This window comes from Triticum aestivum, chromosome 1A (genome assembly GCF_018294505.1).
Source record: "Triticum aestivum cultivar Chinese Spring chromosome 1A, IWGSC CS RefSeq v2.1, whole genome shotgun sequence".
Classification (NCBI taxonomy): domain Eukaryota; kingdom Viridiplantae; phylum Streptophyta; class Magnoliopsida; order Poales; family Poaceae; genus Triticum; species Triticum aestivum.
Window position 1 is genome coordinate 507,202,120 of NC_057794.1, and position 23,393 is coordinate 507,225,512.

The window sequence follows — 23,393 nt, forward strand, 5'->3', positions numbered from 1 at the left end:
AAAAGGCCTGATGAGGGAAGACGAACGGTAGTACTCCCTCCGGTCCTCATTAGTTTGCGTATTAGAAAAAACGATTTTTCCCTCAATGCTTTGCGTACTAGCAGGTTTTGGCACTTCTTTCCAATTTTGCCCCTCCTTTCCAACTTCGCATGCGTGCCTGCAGTTACTCCCGTCTCTCTCTCCCATGCACGTCCTTCGCGTCTTCCCAAGGCAGCCAGACGCCTACCTCTTCCTCTCCTGCCCACCGGTCCCATCTCAGCTTCCCATTCTCCACATCCCACTCTCCCTTCTCCTCCACATCCTGTACATCTCCATGGATGACATCCATCCATCGTGGTTGTGGGAGGACAGCCAGCCTGTAGAGGATAGCGAGACCATGGATGAAAGCTTGCTCGCGGAGGACAGCGAGCTGTACGTGGAGGACAGCGAGCTCGCGTACGGTGGCGTGCTCCCCGCAGGCGGCGCGCTCGCGGACGGTGGCGCGCTCCCCGCAGGCGGCGCGCTCGCGGACGGTGGCGTGCTCCCGCTCGCAATGGGCGGCGCGCTCGCGAACGGTGGCGTGCTCCCGCTCGCAGAGGGCGGCGCGCTTGCGGGCGACGTGTTCCCGGTAGGCGGCGCTCCCGTGGACGGCCACACACTCGTGGGAGGCGGCGCGCTCTCGGACAGCGACCTGTGCCGGGAAGGCGGCGTGTTCCCGGTAGGCGGTGCGCCCGTGGATGTCGGCCTGCTCCCGCTCGCGGACGGCGACGCGCTCGCGGACTGCGGCATGCACCCGGACGACGACGGAGGCGTCCACGGTTGTGGCTGGTGCTTCCTCCGCTGGACGGGTCATCCTCGTGCATGCGGTCGGTGCGGCTAAGACCAACGCCGCCACTGCCGCCGTCAGCGTCCGCGCCGTGTACCCGGTCTGTGCGGTTCGGACCAGCACCGCCACTTTCTCCTTGCGCCTCCATGGTGCACTGGTTGTTGTTTCCGTTGTCGCAGCTTCCTCCTGGGTCCTCCGTGTCGTGCGAAGGGTTGTTTCCGCTGCTTCCGAATCCGCCATTGTTCTGCTGGGCGGCTTCATCTTCTGTACACGTTCAAAAGAGATCAAACAGAGCAAAATAACCAGAGTAAAATCAAACAACAAGAATGAGTTCATACCGCCGTCGCTCTCCTCGAATACGTAGACGTAGTTCATGTCCTCCGCATGGCCATCGTATTGATCCTCCACCTCGTCCCAATTGATGGCCGTATTGAGGTCGAAAGTAGCCATTGCATTCCCGTGGCAAGAGAGAGAGAGGAGCAAAGAAAGGGAAGTGAAATTTTTGTGTGGTTTGCTTCATGGCGGGGCCTGAGTTTTATAGGCAGGATTTTTGAGTTTCAAAAGCATTGGCGCCAAGCTAAATCTAGAGCTGCTAATCTATGGCGGGCTGTTCAGTTTAGGAGGGAGCTAGAATTCTTGGCGCAAAGATTTCATACTCAAACCAAACGAAATTTTTGGCTCCAATTCCTCCAGCTTCAAGCGCCTGCTGCTCTTTCCGGTTCATAGGCTCATAGGCCATGCAATGGGTGAGAGATTGGCGCGGATGCTGAGAAGATTTTGCATAGAGAGAGACGCGTGCATGCATATCAAGAGAGAGAGAGAGCATGCAGAGAGAGATGCATGCAAGGAGAGAGAGATGCGCATGCAGAGAGATGGAGAGAGAGGAGTACGTGGGCACGAGAATAAATGCCTGCAAGCCAATCGTTCGCATGCGCATGCAGAGAGTATTTAACTACCCAGCCTCCCTTCCGTATCAAACCAGGGGCAAAACAGTCCGATTTTTGCTGCTTTCTCCTCTCCTTGGTATGCGGGTTGAGCATAGAACGCAAAGAAAAAAGGATCGGAGGGAGTACTCCCTCCGGTCCTCATTAGTTTGCATATTAGAAAAAACGATTTTTCCCTCAATGCTCTGCGTACTAGCAGGTTTTGGCACTTCTTTCCAATTTTGCCCCTCCTTTCCAACTTCGCATGCGTGCCTGCAGTTACTCCCGTCTCTCTCTCCCATGCACGTCCTTCGCGTCTTCCCAAGGCAGCCAGACGCCTACCTCTTCCTCTCCTGCCCACTGGTCCCATCTCAGCTTCCCATTCTCCACATCCCACTCTCCCTTCTCCTCCACATCCTGTACATCTCCATGGATGACATCCATCCATCGTGGTTGTGGGAGGACAGCCAGCCTGTAGAGGATAGCGAGACCATGGATGAAAGCTTGCTCGCGGAGGACAGCGAGCTGTACGTGGAGGACAGCGAGCTCGCGTACGGAGGCGTGTCCCCGCAGGCGGCGCGCTCGCGGACGGTGGCGCGCTCCCCGCAGGCGGCGCGCTCGCGGACGGTGGCGTGCTCCCGCTCGCAATGGGCGGCGCGCTCGCGAACGGTGGCGTGCTCCCGCTCGCAGAGGGCGGCGCGCTCGCGGGCGACGTGTTCCCGGTAGGCGGCGCTCCCGTGGACGGCCACACACTCGTGGGAGGCGGCGCGCTCTCGGACAGCGACCTGTGCCGGGAAGGCGGCGTGTTCCCGGTAGGCGGTGCGCCCGTGGATGTCGGCCTGCTCCCGCTCGCGGACGGCGACGCGCTCGCGGACTGCGGCATGCACCCGGACGATGGCGGAGGCGTCCACGGTTGTGGCTGGTGCTTCCTCCGCTGGACGGGTCATCCTCGTGCATGCGGTCGGTGCGGCTTAGACCAACGCACTGCCGCCGTCAGCGTCCGCGCCGTGTACCCGGTCTGTGTGGTTCGGACCAGCACCGCCACTTTCTCCTTGCGCCTCCATGGTGCACTGGTTGTTGTTTCCGTTGTCGCAGCTTCCTCCTGGGTCCTCCGTGTCGTGCGAAGGGTTGTTTCCGCTGCTTCCGAATCCGCCATTGTTCTGCTGGGCGGCTTCATCTTCTGTACACGTTCAAAAGAGATCAAACAGAGCAAAATAACCAGAGTAAAATCAAACAACAAGAATGAGTTCATACCGCCGTCGCTCTCCTCGAATACGTAGACGTAGTTCATGTCCTCCGCATGGCCATCGTATTGATCCTCCACCTCGTCCCAATTGATGGCCGTATTGAGGTCGAAAGTAGCCATTGCATTCCCGTGGCAAGAGAGAGAGAGGAGCAAAGAGAGGGAAGTGAAATTTTTGTGTGGTTTGCTTCATGGCGGGGCCTGAGTTTTATAGGCAGGATTTTTGAGTTTCAAAAGCATTGGCGCCAAGCTAAATCTAGAGCTGCTAATCTATGGCGGGCTGTTCAGTTTAGGAGGGAGCTAGAATTCTTGGCGCAAAGATTTCATACACAAACCAAACGAAATTTTTTGGTTCCAATTCCTTCAGCTTCAAGCGCCTGCTGCTCTTCCGGTTCATAGGCTCATAGGCCATGCAATGGATGAGAGATTGGCGCGGATGCTGAGAAGATTTTGCATAGAGAGAGACGCGTGCATGCATATCAAGAGAGAGAGAGCATGCAGAGAGAGATGCATGCAAGGAGAGAGAGATGCGCATGCAGAGAGATGGAGAGAGAGGAGTACGTGGGCACGAGAATAAATGCTTGCAAGCCAATCGTTCGCATTCGCATGCAGAGAGTATTTAACTACCCAGTCTCCCTTCCGTATCAAACCAGGGGCAAAACAGTCCGATTTTTGCTGCTTTCTTCTCTCCTTGGCATGCGGGTTGAGCATAGAATGCAAAGAAAAAAGGATCGGAGGGAGTACTCCTAGTAGCTGCGGCTAGCTTGCCCCTCTCGGGCTAGGCGTTGCGTGGACGTGGAGTGGAGAGAGAGGGCTCGCACGGGTGCCCCGGGCCGCCGCTCGTGCGGATGCGGATGCGGGTGCAACTCCGGCTTGTCGTGTGGTGTCGCTTCATTTCCTTGTGGCGGGACAGTTGATCAAATAAAAACTGTTCGTAGTTAGGTAAGCTGGTAGCAAGTGTTAAGTTAAGAGCATGCCAAGATTAGTGTGCCACATTTTTCCCTCCAGAAGGAGTGTGACGCATTCAGAAGAAGAAAAGCGGAGTGAGGCGTACTAGGCGGCGTGTTCTCAGTCTGCTGGGGAACCAATAGGCTACGAGTCCTGTTCAAAAAAAAAAAGGCTAAGAGACTTTTCATTATGAACAAGAAGTCACTGGATTAGTAGCAGTAGAGATTAGAAAAAGTTCACGCAACAGACTTACCTGTTTTTTATTTTTTTGAAAAATAACAGACGCACCTGTTTTCTCTTTCCTTTGTCTAGGATCCGGGGCCCAGCTCAAATTTGTTTGGGCCAATAAGTCCTACTACCTTCGACCTGATTTATTGGTCCCTTTTCATATTTTGTGTCAAATTTTGATTGTAGAAGTCTATTACAAGCAAAAGTAGTGAAATATGGGTTGCACCTAGAAGTGCCCCTCCAGACAACATCATAGCAGAAGGGCCACTTCATTTGGATCCAGAGGTGTGTTCTCCATCTCCTTTGACCTAGTTTATCTTGGCCAGCTCCTCACCAGTTTTCCTTTTAGGCTTTTTTGATATATAGCTTCTCCTCAAGTTCCAAGTCAGCCACCTTGCGAAAGGAAGCTGTGAGATTTTTTACTATAGTTTTCGGAGAATGAGGGGAGCAGCATCACAAGGTTGACATTTCTGATCAGAACAAGAGCCTCTTCTAAAGCCATCATTATCTTTCTTAAGGCTATCACTTCTTATCTTAGTTTCCACAAGTGGGTTTTCCCCCCCTTTCTCTTTGTGTTTTCCACATTTTCGGCCGAACAATTTTTTTATCTGTCATACTTATGACACTTCTGTGATGATAATTGTGACAAAACCCGGTATCATCATAGATGTGGTGGGGTCCTACTTCTATGACAAAAAATCATGACAGAAAATGGGCTTTTCGTCCTGGGCGGGCCGAAGACGCAACTGCATGACATTCTTTGGGCCGTCCATGACGGAAAAAACCGTAGTAGAAGCGAGGGCGAGGAAAATATCGGGGAGTTCCTGGTTACGGTGTGTGGCTGGGGCCGAGCGATACGCGTTTCTCTCGTACATACGCGCGTGTGTGCGAGGCGTTGCGCTCTAACTGAACCCGAGGTGAGGCGTTGCGCTCTAACTGAACCCGAGCGATTGCACTGCAGGCTACGCGTTATTGAACCTGAGCGATCGATCGATCCCTTGCTGTTAACTGAACCGAGTGATTCCTTCGCCACTGCTGCTAACTGAAGCCGATCGATACTGCCCCTTGATGAACAGTGAGCGTTGTTGGGGGTTTGGATGAACAGTTCCTGATGGGGGGTTGGATGAACAGGACCCCGTGGTAGTAGAGGCCGTTGCCGGTGGATGAACAGGGCCCCGATCGATCGAGCCGTTGGATAAACAGGACCCCGTGGAGGGCTAAATGAACAATAGCCGGTGGAGGGCTGGATAAACAGTAGCCCGTGGAGGGTGGTTGAACAGGACCCCGTGAAGAGGGCTGGTTGAACAGTAGCCGATGGAGGAGCGCGCGGTGAAGGCTGGATAAAGAGGAGCTCGTGGATGAACAGTCGCTGGTGGAGGCTGAAGGAGGTCGACGATGGATGAATAGTAGCCCGTGGAGGTTGGAGGAGGTCGACGGTAGAGATGAACAATATCCCGTGGAGTCCCGTTTTGCGGTACGCCACACCCCTCCCGATGAACAGAAACCGCGTTTCGGCCGTAGCGCTGCAACAGAAGTCTGTTTCCTCCATTTTGCGGTACACCACACCCCTCCCGATCAACAGGACCCCGTTTCGACCATAGGAGGTCCGTTTCCTCCGTTTTGCCGTACGCTAGACCCCTCCCGATGAACAGGATCCCGTTTCCACCATGGCCGGTCGAACACAAGGCCGTTTCCTCCGTTCTGCGGTACGCCAAGCCTCGTTTTCATCGGCTGTTCTGTCCAAGCCGATTGGCTCCTGATGAATACAACGACGCATTCCGTTCCGACCCAGCCGGTTGCCTCCCCATGATCACGGCGACGGCGCAGCTTCTCCGTTCTGACCCAGCCATGTACACGAGCCCTGGTCGTACGTATGCACGAGTAGGCGTTTGAGACCCAACCCGTATGTACGTACGTGGCCGTATTTTCTTTCTTGCATCCTGGCCGCTGTACATACGTGTACATGCTATGTGCGCGCCTCTACTACGACACATGCGTGCCTCTACATCGACCAGTATGTACGTACACGTTCGCGACCAGAATGACAATGTTGCGTACGCTTCGACCAGGTGGGCCCTACTGTCAGTTACTTCCTTCCGTGCGAAGATGTAGCTGGTGAGTCACAATAGTCAGGGGGAAACGTTTTTTCGCGAAATACAGTGGCCCGTCTGATGGGTCCCTGCTGTTAGGTGGAGGAATCATTATTTTCCGTGTAATAAGGAGGCATTTCCTTGCTACGACCGTGGACCTAGCTGTCAGCCTCTTCACGTACAGTACTCTTCCGATTGAAGTCGTTCCTTAACCACGTTGACCACGCCGCACCGAGAGCACCAGCGCGGTGGACGACGGCGAGGCCTAGGAAGGGGACCGAGGGAGTCCTGGATTAGGGGGTCTCCGATAGTCGGACTATATCCTTTGGACGCACTGTTGGACTATCAAGATACAAGATTGAAGACTTCGTCCCGTGTCCGGATGGGACTCTACTTGGCGTCGAAGGCAAGCTAGGCAATACGGATATGTATATCTCCTCCCTTGTAACCGACCTTGTGTAACCCTAGCCCCCTCCGGTGTCTATATAAACCGGAGGGTTTAGTCCGTAGGACAACAGACAATCATACGATAGGCTAGCTTCTAGGGTTTAGCCTATACGATCTCGTGGTAGATCAACTCTTGTAATACTCATATCATCAAGAACAATCAAGCAGGACGTAGGGTATTACCTCCATCAAGAGGGCCCGAACCTGGGTAAACATCGTGTCCCCTGCTTCCTGTTACCATCCGCCTTACACACACAGTTCGGGACCCCCTACCCGAGATCCGTCGTTTTTGACACCGACATTGGTGCTTTCATTGAGAATTCCATTATGTCATCACCATAAGGCTTGATGGCTCCTTCGATCATCGGTAGCGATGCGGTCTAGGGTGAGGTTTTCCTCCCCGGACAGATCTTTGTATTCGGCAGCTTCGCACTGCGGGCCAATTCGCTTGGCCATCTGGAGCAGATCGAGAGCTACGCCCCTGGCCATCAGGTCAAATTCAGAAACTTGAGCTACACTGCCACATCCGCGGAGACTTGATCTTCGACGGGTTCGAGCCTGTGTCAGGTGCGTCGCACAGTCACGATGAGCATGACATAACTCTATCGTCGGACAGTATTCGGGAGATCGCATCTGCAACTACTCCGGCCGTCAATACGGAGCAAATCGCGCCATCTGAGAGCGGAGGGATAGACCCCGTCACGGAGGCCGCGCTCTCAGCGGCGATAGAGCCTGATGCTGACTTTAACCCCTACGAGAGCCGTGTCGCCGAACCACTGGATTCATCTCCGGCCAGGGACTCCGAGCCGCTTACATCTGTGCCCGTCGAACCCGACTGGGCGCCGATCATGGAGTTCACCTCCGCAGATATCTTTCAGCACTCGCCTTTCGGCGATCCGCTAAATACATTAAGGTCTCTCTCCCTGTCAGGAGAACCTTGGCCGAACTATATTCGGCTAGAATGGGATGTGGACGACGAAGAAATTCGCTGCCCACCCACCACCCACTTGGTAGCCACTGTCGATGACTTAACTGACATGCTTAACTTCGACTCTGAAGCCATTGACGGCATGAACGAAGATGCAGGAGACGAACAGGAACCAGCGCCCACAGGGCACCGGACAACCACTTCATCACATGACATATATATGGTGGATACACCCAAAGAGGGCAATGGCGAAGAGACAGCGGAGGATGCCCCCTCCAAGCAACCCAAGCGCCGACGTCAGCGGCGCCGCTCTAAGTCCCGCCATAGCAAAAACAGCGATAACAGCGCAAGAGGAAACAACAGTCCAGTCGACTCTAGAAGAAACGATGACTGCACCACCCCGGTGGCAGAGCACGATCAAGATGCAAACGGCGAACATAGTGCGGATCCGGCGTCCGAACACGGCGACGCCAAGGATAAACTGTTGGAAATATGCCCTAGAGGCAATAATAAATTGATTATTATTATATTTCCTTGTTCATGATAATCGTTTATTATCCATGCTAGAATTGTATTGATAGGAAACTCAGATACATGTGTGGATACATAGACAACACCATGTCCCTAGTAAGCCTCTAGTTGACTAGCTCGTTGATCAATAGATGGTTACGGTTTCCTGACCATGGACATTGGATGTCGTTGATAACGGGATCACATCATTAGGAGAATGATGTGATGGACAAGACCCAATCCTAAGCCTAGCACAAGATCATGTAGTTCGTATGCTAAAGCTTTTCTAATGTCAAGTATCATTTCCTTAGACCATGAGATTGTGCAACTCCCGGATACCGTAGGAATACTTTGGGTGTGCCAAACGTCACAACGTAACTGGGTGGCTATAAAGGTACACTACAGGTATCTCCGAAAGTGTCTGTTGGGTTGGCACGAATCGAGACTGGGATTTGTCACTCCGTGTGACGGAGAGGTATCTCTGGGCCCACTCGGTAGGACATCATCATAATGTGCACAATGTGATCAAGGAGTTGATCACGGGATGATGTGTTACGGAACGAGTAAAGAGACTTGCCGGTAACGAGATTGAACAAGGTATCGGGATACCGACGATCGAATCTCGGGCAAGTGTCGTACCGATAGACAAAGGGAATTGTATACGGGATTGATTAAGTCCTTGACATTGTGGTTCATCCGATGAGATCATCGTGGAACATGTGGGAGCCAAGATGGGTATCCAGATCTCGCTGTTGGTTATTGACCGGAGAGTCATCTCGGTCATGTCTGCATGTCTTCCGAACCCATAGGGTCTACACACTTAAGGTTCGGTGACGCTAGGGTTGTAGGGATATGTACATGCAGTAACCCGAATGTTGTTCGGAGTCCCGTATGAGATCCCGGACATCACGAGGAGTTCTGGAATGGTCCGGAGGTAAAGAATTATATATAGGAAGTGTTGTTTCGGCCATCGGGACAAGTTTCGGGGTCACCGGTATTGTACCGGGACCACCGGAAGGGTCCCGGGGGTCCACCGGGTGGGGCCACCTATCCCGGAGGGCCCCATGGGCTGAAGTGGGAAGGGATCCAGCCCAAAGTGGGCTGGGGCGCCACTTCCCCCTAGGGCCCATGCGCCTAGGGTGGGGGAAACCCTAAAGGAAGAGTCCTAGGAGGGGAAGGCACCTCCTAGGTGCCTTGGGGAGGAAGGATTCCTCCCCTTGGCCGCACCCCCCTAGGAGATTAGATCTCCTAGGGCCGGCGCCCCCCCTGGCCCTCCTATATATAGTGGGTAGATGGAGGACTTCTAAACATAAGCCCTGGCGCCTCCCTCTCCCTCCCATGACACATCTCCCTCCTCCCGCAGCGCTTGGCGAAGCCCTGTTGGAATCCTGCTACTTCCACCACCACGTCGTCGTGCTGCTGGATCTCCATCAACCTTTCCTCCCCCCTTGCTGGATCAAGAAGGAGGAGACGTCGCTGCTCCGTACGTGTGTTGAACGCGGAGGTGCCGTCCGTTCGGCGCTAGGATCATCGGTGATTTGGATCACGACAAGTACGACTCCATCAACCCCGTTCTCTTGAACGCTTCCGCGCGTGATCTATAAGGGTATATAGATCCACTCCTCCCTCGTTGCTAGATGACTCCATAGATAGATCTTGGTGACACGTAGGAAAATTTTGAATTTATGCTACGTTCCCCAACAGTGGCATCATGAGCTAGGTGTATGCGTAGTTTCTATGCACGAGTAGAACACAAAGTAGTTGTGGGCGTTGATTTTGTTCAATATGCTTGCCGTTACTAGTCTTATCTTGATTCGGCGGCATCGTGGGATGAAGCGGCCCGGACCGACCTTACACGTACTCTTACGTGAGACTGGTTCCACCGACTGACATGCACTAGTTGCATAAGGTGGCTAGCGGGTGTCTGTCTCTCCCACTTTAGTCGGATCGGATTCGATGAAAAGGGTCCTTATGAAGGGTAAATAGCAATTGGCATATCACGTTGTGGTTCTTGCGTAGGTAAGAAACGTTCTTGCTAGAAACCCATAGCAGCCACGTAAAACATGCAAACAACAATTAGAGGACGTCTAACTTGTTTTTGCAGGGTATGCTATGTGATGTGATATGGCCAAAAGGATGTGATGAATGATATATGTGATGTATGAGATTGATCATGTTCTTGTAATAGGAATCACGACTTGCATGTCGATGAGTATGACAACCGGCAGGAGCCATAGGAGTTGTCTTAATTTATTTATGACCTGCGTGTCAACATAACTGTCATGTAATTACTTTACTTTATTGCTAACCGTTAGCTGTCGTAGTAGAAGTAATAAGTTGGCGAGACAACTTCATGGAGACACGATGGTGGAGATCATGATGATGGAGATCATGGTGTCATGCCGGTGACAAGATGATCATGGAGCCCCAAGATGGAGATCAAAGGAGCTATATGATATTGGCCATATCATGTCACTATTATTTGATTGCATGTGATGTTTATCATGTTTTTGCATCTTATTTGCTTAGAACGACGGTAGTAAATAAGATGATCCCTCATTAAAATTTCAAGAAGGTGTTCCCCCTAACTGTGCACCGTTGCGAAAGTTCATCGTTTCGAAGCACCACGTGATGATCGGGTGTGATAGATTCTTACGTTCACATACAACGGGTGTAAGCCAGATTTACACACGCGAAACACTTAGGTTGACTTGACGAGCCTAGCATGTGTACAGACATGGCCTCGGAACACAGAAGACTGAAAGGTCGAGCATGAGTCGTATAGAAGATACGATCAACATGAAGATGTTCACCGACGTTGACTAGTCCGTCTCACATGATGATCGGACACGGCCTAGTTGACTCGGATCATGTAATCACTTAGATGACTAGAGGGATGTCTATCTGAGTGGGAGTTCATAAGATGAACTTAATTATCCTGAACATAGTCAAAAGATCTTCGCAAATTATGTCGTAGCTCGCGCTTCAGTTCTACTGTTTAGGTATGTTCCTAGAGAAAATTTAGTTGAAAGTTGATAGTAGCAATTATGCGGACTAGGTCCGTAAACTGAGGATTGTCCTCATTGCTTCATAGAAGGCTTATGTCCTTAATTGCACCGCTCAGTGTGCTGAACCTCGAACGTCGTCTGTGGATGTTGCGAACATCTGACATACACGTTTTGATGACTACATGATAGTTCAGTGTGTAATGCTAAATGGTTTAGAATTGAGGCACCAAAGACGTTTTTGAAACATCACAGAACATATGAGATGTTCCAAGGACAGAAATTGGGATTTCAGGCTCGTGCCCACGTCAAGAGGTATAAGACCTCCGACGATTTTCTTAGCCTACAACTAAGGGAGAAAAGCTCAATTGTTGAGCTTGTGCTCAGATTGTCTAAGTACAACAATCATTTGAATCGAGTGGGAGTTGATCTTCCAAATGAGATAGTGATGTTTCTCCGAAGTCATTACCACCAAGCTGCTAGAGCTTCGTGATGAACTATAATGTATCGGGGACATATATGATGATCCTTGAGATATTCGCGATGTTTGACACCACAAAAGTAGAAATCAAAAAGGAGCATCAATTGTTGATTGTTTGTGAAACCACTGGTTTCAAGGAGGGCAAGGGCAAAAAGGGATGCTTCATGAAATGGCAAATCAGCTGCTGCTCTAGTGAAGAAACCCAAGGTTGAACCCAAACCCGAGACTAAGTGCTTCTGTAATAAGGGGAACAGCCACTGGAGCAGAATTACCCTAGATACTTGGTAGATGAGAAGGCTGGCAAAGCCGATAGAAGTATATTGGATATACATTGTGTTAATGTGTACTTTACTAGTACTCCTAGTAGCACCAGGGTATTAGATACCGGTTCGGTTGCTAAGTGTTAGTAACTCGAAATAAAAGCTACGGAATAAACGGAGACTAGCTAAAGGTGAGCTGACGATATGTGTTGGAAGTGTTTCCAATGTTAATATGATCAAGCGTCGCACGCTCCCTCTACCCTCGAGATTGGTGTTTGCGTTGAGCATAGATATAATTGGATTATGTCTATCGCAATATGGTTATTCATTTAAAGAGAATAATGGTTACTCTATTTATTTGAATAATACCTTCAAATGGTCTTACACCTGAAATGAATGGTTTATTGAATCTCGATCGTAGTGATACACATGTTCATGCCAAAAGATATAGGATAGTAATGATAGTACCACCTACTTGTGGCACTGCCACTTAAGTCATATCGGTATAAAACGCATGAAGAGGCTCCATGTTGATGGATCTTTGGACTCACTCATTTTTGAAAAATTTGAGGCATGCGAACCATGTCTATTGGTGTATATGCATGAAGAAACTCCATGCAAATGGACCGTTTGGACTCACTTGATTTTGAATCACTTGAGACATGCAAATCATACCACATGGGCAAGATGACTGAAAGCCTCGTTTTCAGTAAAATGGAACAAGAAAGCAACTTGTTGGAAGTAATACATTTTGATGTGTGCAGTCCAATGAGTGCTGAGGCATGTAGTGGATATCGTTATGTTCTTACTTCACAGATGATTTAAGTAGATGTTGAGTATATTTACTTGATGAATCACGAGTCTGAATTATTGAAAGGTTCAAGTAATTTCAGGGTGAAGTTGAAAGATCGTCGTGACAAGAGGATAAAATATCTATGATGTGATCATAGAGATGAATATCTGAATTATGAGTTTGGCATAGAATTAAGACATTGTGGAAATTGTTTCACAACTAATACAGCCTGGAACACCGCAGCGTGATGGTGTGTCCGAACATCATAACTGCACCCTATTGGATATGATGCATACCATGATGTCTCTTATCGAATTACCACAATAGTTTATGGGTTAGGCATTAAAGACAACCACATTCACTTTAAATAGGGCACCACGTAATTCCGATGAGATGACACCGTATGAACTATGGTTTAGAGAAAACTAAGTTGTCATTTCTTAAAAGTTTGGGGCTGCGACGCTTATGTGAAAAAGTTTCAGGCTGATAAGCTCAAACCCAAAGCGGATAAATGCATCTTCATAGAATACCCAAAACAGTTGGGTATACCTCCTATTTCAGATCTGGAAGCAAAAGTGATTGTTTCTAGAAACGGGTCCTTTCTCGAGGAAAAGTTTCTCTCGAAAGAATTGAGTGGGAGGATGGTGGAGACTTGATGAGGTTATTGAACCGTCTCTTCAATTAGTGTGTGGCAGGGCACAGGAAGTTGTTCCTGTGGCACCTACAACAATTGAAGTGGAAGCTTATGATAGTGATCATGAAACTTCAGATCAAGTCACTACCAAACCTCGTGGGATGACAAGGATGCGTACTACTTCAGAGTGGTACGTGATCCTGTCTTGGAAGTCATGTTGCTAGACAACAATGAACCTGCGAGCCATGGAGAAGCGATGGTGGGCCCGGATTCCGATAAATGGCTCGAGGCCATAAAATCTGAGAGAGGATCCATGTATGAAAACAAAGTGTAGACTTTGGCAGAACAGCTCGATGGTCATAAGGCTATTGAGTGCAGATGGATTTTAAAAGGAAGATGGACAATGATGGTAAATGTCACCATTAAGAAAGCTCGACTTGTCATTAAGAAGTTTCCCGACAAGTTCAAGGAGTTGACTGCGGTGAGACTTTCTCACTCGTAGCGATGCTAAGAGTCTGTTGGAATTATATTAGCAATTACTGCATTATTTGTGAAATCTTGCAGATAGGATGCCAAAAACCATTGTTTCCTCGACGAATTTTGAGGAAAGGTTGTATGTGATACAACCGGAAGGTTTTGTCAATCCCGAAAGATGCTAATAAGTATGCAAAGCTCCAGCAATCCTTCTGAGGACTGGAGTAAGCATCTCGGAGTTGGAATGTATGCTTTGATGAGATGATCAAAGATTTTGGGTTTATACAAAGTTTATGAGAAACTTGTATTTCCAAAGAAGTGAGTGGGAGCACTATATAATTTCTGATGAGTATATGTTGTTGACATATTGTGGATCAGAAATGGCGTAGAATTTCTGGAAAGCATATAGGATTATTTGGAAAGTGTTTTTCAATGGAAAGCCTGGATTAAGCTACTTGAACATTGAGCATCAAGATCTATATGGATAGATCAAAACGCTTAATGATACTTTCAAATGAATACATACCGTGACAAGATTTTGAAGGAGTTCAAAATGGATCGGCAAAGAAGGAGTTCTTGGCTGTGTTATAAGGTGTGAACATTGAGTAAGACTCGAAACCTGACCGCGGCAGAATAGAGAGAAAGGACGAAGGTCGTCCCCTATGCTTTAGACGTAGGCTCTAAAGTATGCTATGCTGTGTACCGCACCTGAAGTGTGCCCTTGCCATGAGTCAGTCAAGGGGTAAAAGAGTGATCCAAGAATGGATCACAAGACAGCGGTCAAAGTTATCCTTAGTAACTAGTGGACTAAGGAATTTTCTCGATTATGGAGGTGGTAAAAGAGTTCGTCGTAAAGGGTTACGCCGATGCAAACTTTGACACTAATCCAGATTATTCTGAGTAGTAAACTGGATTCGTATAGTAGAATAGTAATTTGGAATAGTTCCAAATAGAACGTGGTAGCTGCATCTAGGAGATGACATAGAGATTTGTAAAGCACACACGGATATGAAAGATTCAGACCCGTTGACTATAACATCTCTCACAAGCATAACATGATCAAACCCAGAACTCATCGAGTGTTAATCACATGGTAATGTGAACTAGATTATTGACTCTAGTAAACTCTTTGGGTGTTAGTCACATGGGGATGTGACCTTGAGTGTTAATCACATAGCGATGTGAACTGGATTATTAACACTAGTGCAAGTGGGAGACTGTTGGAAATATGCCCTAGAGGCAATAATAAATTGATTATTATTATATTTCCTTGTTCATGATAATCTTTTATTATCCATGCTAGAATTGTATTGATAGGAAACTCAGATACATGTGTGGATACATAGACAACACCATGTCCCTAGTAAGCCTCTAGTTGACTAGCTCGTTGATCAATAGATGGTTACGGTTTCCTGACCATGGACATTGGATGTCGTTGATAACGGGATCACATCATTAGGAGAATGATGTGATGGACAAGACCCAATCCTAAGCCTAGCACAAGATCATGTAGTTCGTATGCTAAAGCTTTTCTAATGTCAAGTATCATTTCCTTAGACCATGAGATTGTGCAACTCCCGGATACCGTAGGAATACTTTGGGTGTGCCAAACGTCACAACGTAACTGGGTGGCTATAAAGGTACACTACAGGTATCTCCGAAAGTGTCTGTTGGGTTGGCACGAATCGAGACTGGGATTTGTCACTCCGTGTGACGGAGAGGTATCTCTGGGCCCACTCGGTAGGACATCATCATAATGTGCACAATGTGATCAAGGAGTTGATCACGGGATGATGTGTTACGGAACGAGTAAAGAGACTTGCCGGTAACGAGATTGAACAAGGTATCGGGATACCGACGATCGAATCTCGGGCAAGTGTCGTACCGATAGACAAAGGGAATTGTATACGGGATTGATTAAGTCCTTGACATCGTGGTTCATCCGATGAGATCATCATGGAACATGTGGGAGCCAAGATGGGTATCCAGATCCCGCTGTTGGTTATTGACCGGAGAGTCATCTCGGTCATGTCTGCATGTCTCCCGAACCCGTAGGGTCTACACACTTAAGGTTCGGTGATGCTAGGGTTGTAGGGATATGTATATGCAGTAACCCGAATGTTGTTCGGAGTCCCGGATGAGATCCCGAACGTCACGAGGAGTTCCAGAATGGTCCAGAGGTAAAGAATTATATATAGGAAGTGCTGTTTCGGCCATCGGGACAAGTTTCAGGGTCACCGGTATTGTACCGGGACCACCGGAAGGGTCCCGGGGGTCCACCGGGTGGGGCCACCTATCCCGGAGGGCCCCATGGGCTGAAGTGGGAAGGGATCCAGCCCAAAGTGGGCTGGGGCGCCACTTCCCCCTAGGGCCCATGCGCCTAGGGTGGGGGAAACCCTAAAGGAAGAGTCCTAGGAGGGGAATGCACCTCCTAGGTGCCTTGGGGAGGAAGGATTCCTCCCCTTGGCCGCACCCCCCTAGGAGATTAGATCTCCTATGGCCACCCCCCTTGGCCCTCCTATATATAGTGGGGAGATGGAGGACTTCTAAACATAAGCCCTGGCGCCTCCCTCTCCCTCCCATGACACATCTCCCTCCTCCCACAACGCTTGGCGAAGCCCTGTTGGAATCCTGCTACTTCCACCACCACGCCGTCGTGCTGCTGGATCTCCATCAACCTCTCCTCCCCCCTTGCTGGATCAAGAAGGAGGAGACGTCGCTGCTCCGTACGTGTGTTGAACGCGGAGGTGCCGTCCGTTCGGCGCTAGGATCATCGGTGATTTGGATCACGACAAGTACGACTCCATCAACCCCGTTCTCTTGAACACTTCCGCGCGCGATCAACAAGGGTATGTAGATCCACTCCTCCGTCGTTGCTAGATGACTCCATAGATAGATCTTGGTGACACGTAGGAAAATTTTGAATTTATGCTACGTTCCCCAACATAAACCTCATCAAACCCCGTTTGAGGAAGAAAACAGTCTGGACGAAGATGCACACATCATCCCGGAAACGCACTTGGAGCAAGAGAACCTCCACAGAAGGCTTATTGCCATAACAAGGAGCCTGAAGAAGCAGAAGCAAAGGCTTAAGGCCGCACAAGATACGCTCAACAGCAGGTGGAACAAAGTGCTCGACAACGTAACAAATGAAGGAAATATGCCCTAGAGGCAATAATAAAGTTATTATTTATTTCCTTATATCATGATAAATGTTTATTATTCATGCTAGAATTGTATTAACCGAAAACATAATACATGTGTGAATACATAGACAAACAGAGTGTCACTAGTATGCCTCTACTAGACTAGCTCGTTAATCAAAGATGGTTATGTTTCCTAACCATGGACAAAGAGTTGTTATTTTATTAACGGGATCACATCATTAGATGAATGATCTGATTGACATGACCCATTCCATTAGCTTAGCACCCGATCGTTTAGTATGTTGCTATTGCTTTCTTCATGACTTATACATGTTCCTATGACTATGAGATTATGCAACTCCCGATTGCCGAATGAACACTTTGTGTGCTACCAAACGTCACAATGTAACCGGGTGATTATAAAGGTGCTCTACAGGTGTCTCCAAAGGTACATGTTGGGTTGGCGTATTTCGAGATTAGGATTTGTCACTCCGATTGTCGAAGAGGTATCTCTGGGCCCTCTCGGTAATGCACATCACATAAGCCTTGCAAGCATTGCAACTAATGAGTTATTTGTGAGATGATGTATTACGGAACGAGTAAAGAGACTTGTCGGTAACGAGATTGAACTAGGTATTGAGATACCGACGATCGAATCTCGGGCAAGTAACATACCAATGACAAAGGGAACAACGTATGTTGTTATGCGGTCTGACCGATAAAAGATCTTCGTAGAATATGTATGGGCCAATATGAGCATCCAGGTTCCGCTATTTGTTATTGACCGGAGACATGTCTCGGTCATGTCTACATTGTTCTCGAACCCATAGGGTCCGCACGCTTAAGGTTTCGATGACAGTTATATTACGAGTTTATGCATTTTGATGTACCGAAGTTTGTTCAGAGTCCCGGATGTGATCACGGACAAGACGAGGAGTCTCGAAATGGTCGAGACATAAAGATTGATATATTGGAAGCCTATATTTGGATATCGGAAGTGTTCCGGGTGAAATCGGGATTTTACCGGAGTACCGGGAGGTTACCGGAACCCCCCGGGAGGTATATGGGCCTTAGTGGGCCTTAGTGGAAGAGAGGAGAGGTATCCAGGGCTGGGTCGTGCGCCCCTCCCCCCCTAGTCCGAATAGGACAAGGAGAGGGGGCTGGCGCCCCCCTTCCTTCTCTCTCTCCTCTTTCCCCCCTCCCGAATCCTATTCCAACTAGGAAAGGGGGGAATCCTACTCCTGGAGGGAGTAGGACTCCTCCTGGCGCGCCCTATCCTGGCCGGCCGCACCCCCCCTTTTGATCCTTTATATACGGAGGCAGGGAGCACCCCTAGAGACACAAGTTGATCCACGTGATCATATTCTTAGCTGTGTGCGGTGCCCCCTTCCACCATAGTCCTCGATAATATTGTAGCGGTGCTTAGGCGAAGCCCTGCGACGGTAGTACATCAAGATCGTCACCACGCCGTCGTGCTGACGGAACTCTTCCTCGACACTTTGCTGGATCGGAGTCCGGGGATCGTCATCGAGCTGAACGTGTGCTAGAACTCGGAGGTGCTGTAGTTTCGGTGCTTGATCGGTCGGGCCGTGAAGACGTACGACTACATCAACCACGTTGTGCTAACGCTTCCGTTGTCGATCTACAAGGGTACGTAGATCACACTCTCCCCTCTCGTTGCTATGCATCACCATGATCTTGCGTGTGCGTAGGAATTTTTTTGTAATTACTACGTTACCCAACAGTGGCATCCGAGCCTAGGTTTTATGTGTTGATGTTATTTGCACGAGTAGAACACAAGTGAGTTGTGGGCGATATAAGTCATACTGCTTACCAGCATGTCATACTTTGGTTCGGCGGTATTGTTGGACGAAGCGGCCCAGACCGACATTACGCGTACGCTTACGCGAGACCGGTTCTCCTGACCTGCTTTGCACAAAGGTGGCTAGCGGGTGACAGTTTCTCCAACTTTAGTTGAACCGAGTGTGGCTACGCCCGGTCCTTGCGAAGGTTAAAAAAACACCAACTTGACAAACTATCGTTGTGGTTTTGATGCGTAGGTAAGATTGGTTCTTGCTTAAGCCCGTAGCAGCCACGTAAAACTTGCAACAACAAAGTAGAGGACGTCTAACTTGTTTTTGCAGGGCATGTTGTGATGTGATATGGTCAAGACATGATGCTAAATTTTATTGTATGAGATGATCATGTTTTGTAACCGAGTTATCGGTAACTGGCAGGAGCCATATGGTTGTCGCTTTATTGTATGCAATGCAATCGCGCTGTAATGCTTTACTTTATCACTAAGCGGTAGCGATAGTCGTGAAAGCATAAGATTGGCGAGACGGCAACGATACTACGATGGAGATCAAGGTGTCGCGCCGGTGACGATAGTGATCATGACGGTGCTTCGAAGATGGAGATCACAAGCACAAGATGATGATGGCCATATCATATCACTGATATTGATTGCATGTGATGTTTATCTTTTATGCATCTTATCTTGCTTTGATTGACGGTAGCATTATAAGATGATCTCTCACTAATTATCAAGAAGTGTTTGTGCTGAGACACCACGTGATGATCGGGTGTGATAGGCTCTACGTTCAAATACAACGGGTGCAAAACAGTTGCACACGCGGAATACTCAGGTTATACTTGACGAGCCAAGCATATACAGATATGGCCTCGGAACACGGAGACCGAAAGGTCGAGCGTGAATCATATAGTAGATATGATCAACATAGTGATGTTCACCAATGAAGCTATTCCATCTCACGTGATGATCGGACATGGTTGAGTTGATTTGGATCACGTAATCACCTAGAGGATTAGAGGGATGTCTATCTAAGTGGGAGTTCTTTAAGTAATATGATTAATTGAACCTAAATTTATCATGAACTTAGTACCTGATAGTATCTTGCTTATTCATGTTTGATTGTAGATAGATGGCCCGTACTGTTGTTCCGTTGAATTTTAATGCGTTCCTTGAGAAAGCAAAGTTGAAAGATGATGGTAGCAATTACACGGACTGGGTCCGTAACTTGAGGATTATCCTCATTGCTTCACAGAAGAATTACGTCCTGGAAGCATCGCTGGGTGACAGGCCTGCTGCTGGAGTAACACCAGATGTTATGAACGTCTGGCAGAGCAAAGCTGATGACTACTCGATAGTTCAGTGTGCCATGCTTTACGGCTTAGAATCGGGCCTTCAACGACGTTTTGAATGTCATGGAGCATATGAGATGTTCCAGGAGTTGAAGTTAATATTTCAAGCAAATGCCCGGATAGAGAGATATGAAGTCTCCAATAAATTCTATAGCTGCAAGATGGAGGAGAACAGTTCTGTCAGTGAGCATATACTCAAAATGTCTGGGTATAATAATCACTTGATTCAATTGGGAGTTAATCTTCCAGATGATTGCGTCATTGACAGAATTCTCCAATCACTGCCATCAAGCTACAAGAGCTTCGTGATGAACTATAATATGCAAGGGATGAATAAGACTATTCCCGAGCTCTTTGCAATGCTAAAAGCTGCAGAGGTAGAAATCAAGAAGGAGCATCAAGTGTTGATGGTCAACAAGACCACTAGTTTCAAGAAAAAGGGCAAAGGGAAGAAGAAGGGGAACTTCAAAAGGAACAGCAAGCAAGTTGCTGCTCAAGAGAAGAAACCCAAACCTGGACCTAAGCCTGAAACTGAGTGCTTCTACTGCAAGCAGACTGGTCACTGGAAGCGGAACTGCCTCAAGTATTTGGCGGATAAGAAGGATGGCAAGGTGAACAAAGGTATATGTGATATACATGTTATTGATGTGTACCTTATTAATGCTCGCAGTAGCACCTGGGTATTTGATACTGGTTCTGTTGCTAATATTTGCAACTCGAAACAGGGACTACGGATTAAGCGAAGATTGGCTAAGGACGAGGTGACGATGCGCGTGGGAAATGGTTCCAAAGTCGATGTTATCGCAGTCGGCACGCTACCTCTACATCTACCTTCGGGATTAATATTAGACCTAAGTAATTGTTATTTGGTGCCAGCGTTAAGCATGAACATTATATCTGGATCTTGTTTGATGCGAGACGGTTATTCATTTAAACCAGAGAATAATGGTTGTTCTATTTACATGAATAATATATTTTATGGTCATGCACCCTTAAAGAGTGGTCTATTCTTATTAAATCTCGATAGTAGTGACACACATATTCATAGTGTTGAAACCAAAAGATGCAGAGTTGATAATGATAGTGCAACTTATTTGTGGCACTGCCGTTTAGGTCATATCGGTATAAAGCGCATGAAGAAACTCCATACTGATGGGCTTTTGGAACCACTTGATTATGAATCACTTGGTACTTGCGAACCGTGCCTTATGGGTAAGATGACAAAAACACCGTTCTCCGGTACTATGGAGAGAGCAACAGATTTGTTAGAAATCATATATACAGATGTATGTGGTCCGATGAATGTTGAGGCTCGTGGCGGATATCGTTATTTTCTCACCTTCATAGATGACTTAAGCACATATGAGTATATCTACTTAATGAAACACAAGTCTGAAACGTTTGAAAAGTTCAAAGAATTTCAGAGTGAAGTTGAAAATCATCATAACAAGAAAATAAAATTCCTACGATCTGATAGTGGAGGAGAATATTTGAGTTACGAGTTTGGTGTACATTTGAAACAATGTGGAATAGTTTCGCAACTCACGCCACCCGGAACACCACAGCGTAATGGTGTGTCCGAATGTCGTAATCGTACTTTACTAGATATGGTATGATCTATGATGTCTCTTACTGATTTACCGCTATCGTTTTGGGGATACGCTCTAGAGACGGCCGCATTCACGTTAAATAGGGCACCATCAAAATCCGTTGAGACGACGCCTTATGAACTGTGGTTTGGCAAGAAACCAAAGTTGTCGTTTCTGAAAGTTTGGGGCTGCGATGCTTATGTGAAAAATCTTCAACCTGATAAGCTCGAACCCAAATCGGAAAAATGTGTCTTCATAGGATATCCAAAGGAAACTATTGGATACACCTTCTATCACAGATCCGAAGGCAAGACTTCTGTTGCTAAATTCGGAAACTTTCTAGAGAAGGAGTTTCTCTTGAAAGAAGTGAGTGGGAGGAAAGTAGAACTTGACGAGGTAACTGTACCCACTCCCTTATTGGAAAGTAGTACATCACAGAAACCTATTTCTGTGACACCTACACCAATTAGTGAGGAAGCTAATGATAATGATCATGAAACTTCAGAACAAGATACTACTGAACCTCGTAGATCAACCAGAGTGAGATCCGCGCCAGAGTGGTACGGTAATCCTGTTCTGGAAGTCATGCTACTAGATCATGATGAACCTACGAACTATGAAGAAGCGATGGTGAGCCCAGATTCCGCAAAATGGCTTGAAGCCATGAAATCTGAGATGGGATCCATGTATGAGAACAAAGTATGGACTTTGGTTGACTTGCCCAATGATCGGCAAGCAATTGAGAATAAATGGATCTTCAAGAAGAAGACGGACACTGACGGTAATATTACTGTCTACAAAGCTCGACTTGTTGCAAAAGGTTTTCGGCAAGTTCAAGGGATTGACTACGATGAGACCTTCTCACCCGTAGCGATGCTTAAGTCTGCCCGAATCATGTTAGCAATTGCCGCATTTTATGATTATGAAATTTGGCAGATGGATGTCAAAACTGCATTCCTGAATGGATTTCTGGAAGAAGAGTTGTATATGGTGCAACCAGAAGGTTTTGTCGATCCAAAGGGAGCTAACAAAGTGTGCAAGCTCCAGCGATCCATTTATGGACTGGTGCAAGCCTCTCGGAGTTGGAATAAACGCTTTGATAGTGTGATCAAAGCATTTGGTTTTGTACAGACTTTTGGAGAAGCCTGTATTTACAAGAAAGTGAGTGGGAGCTCTGTAGCATTTTTGATATTATATGTGGATGACATATTACTAATTGGAAATGATATAGAATTTCTGGATAGCATAAAGGGATACTTGAATAAGAGTTTTTCAATGAAAGACCTCGGTGAAGCTGCTTACATATTAGGCATTAAGATCTATAGAGATAGATCAAGACGCTTAATTGGACTTTCACAAAGCACATACCTTGACAAAGTTTTGAAGAAGTTCAAAATGGATCAAGCAAAGAAAGGGTTCTTGCAGTGTTACAAGGTGTGAAGTTGAGTCAGACTCAATGCCCAACCACTGCAGAAGATAGAGAGAAAATGAAAGATGTTCCCTATGCTTCAGTCATAGGCTCTATCATGTATGCAATGCTGTGTACCAGACCTGATGTGTGCCTTGCTATAAGCCTAGCAAGGAGGTACCAAAGTAATCCAGGAGTGGATCACTGGACAGCGGTCAAGAACATCCTGAAATACCTGAAAAGGACTAAGGATATGTTTCTCATTTATGGAGGTGACAAAGAGCTAATCGTAAGTGGTTACGTCGATGCGAGCTTT

The 23,393-nt window shown here is 47.7% G+C and overlaps 2 protein-coding genes across 2 annotated transcripts; both read right to left on the minus strand.

Annotated features, from left to right (window-relative positions):
• Positions 1-163: 163 nt before the first annotated feature.
• LOC123038955 (uncharacterized) lies at positions 164-1,264 on the minus strand. Its single transcript, XM_044462336.1, has 3 exons — positions 1,144-1,264; positions 592-1,069; positions 164-356 (listed from the first exon to the last, which is right to left on the minus strand). The coding sequence occupies exons 1-3, from the start codon at positions 1,253-1,255 to the stop codon at positions 164-166; spliced, it is 783 nt and encodes a 260-aa protein (XP_044318271.1). The 5' UTR covers positions 1,256-1,264.
• An 835-nt stretch (positions 1,265-2,099) lies between these two features.
• LOC123039058 (auxilin-related protein 2-like) lies at positions 2,100-3,523 on the minus strand. Its single transcript, XM_044462388.1, has 2 exons — positions 2,983-3,523; positions 2,100-2,908 (listed from the first exon to the last, which is right to left on the minus strand). The coding sequence occupies exon 2, from the start codon at positions 2,673-2,675 to the stop codon at positions 2,100-2,102; it is 576 nt and encodes a 191-aa protein (XP_044318323.1). The 5' UTR covers positions 2,676-2,908; positions 2,983-3,523.
• Between the last annotated feature and the right edge of the window lie 19,870 nt (positions 3,524-23,393).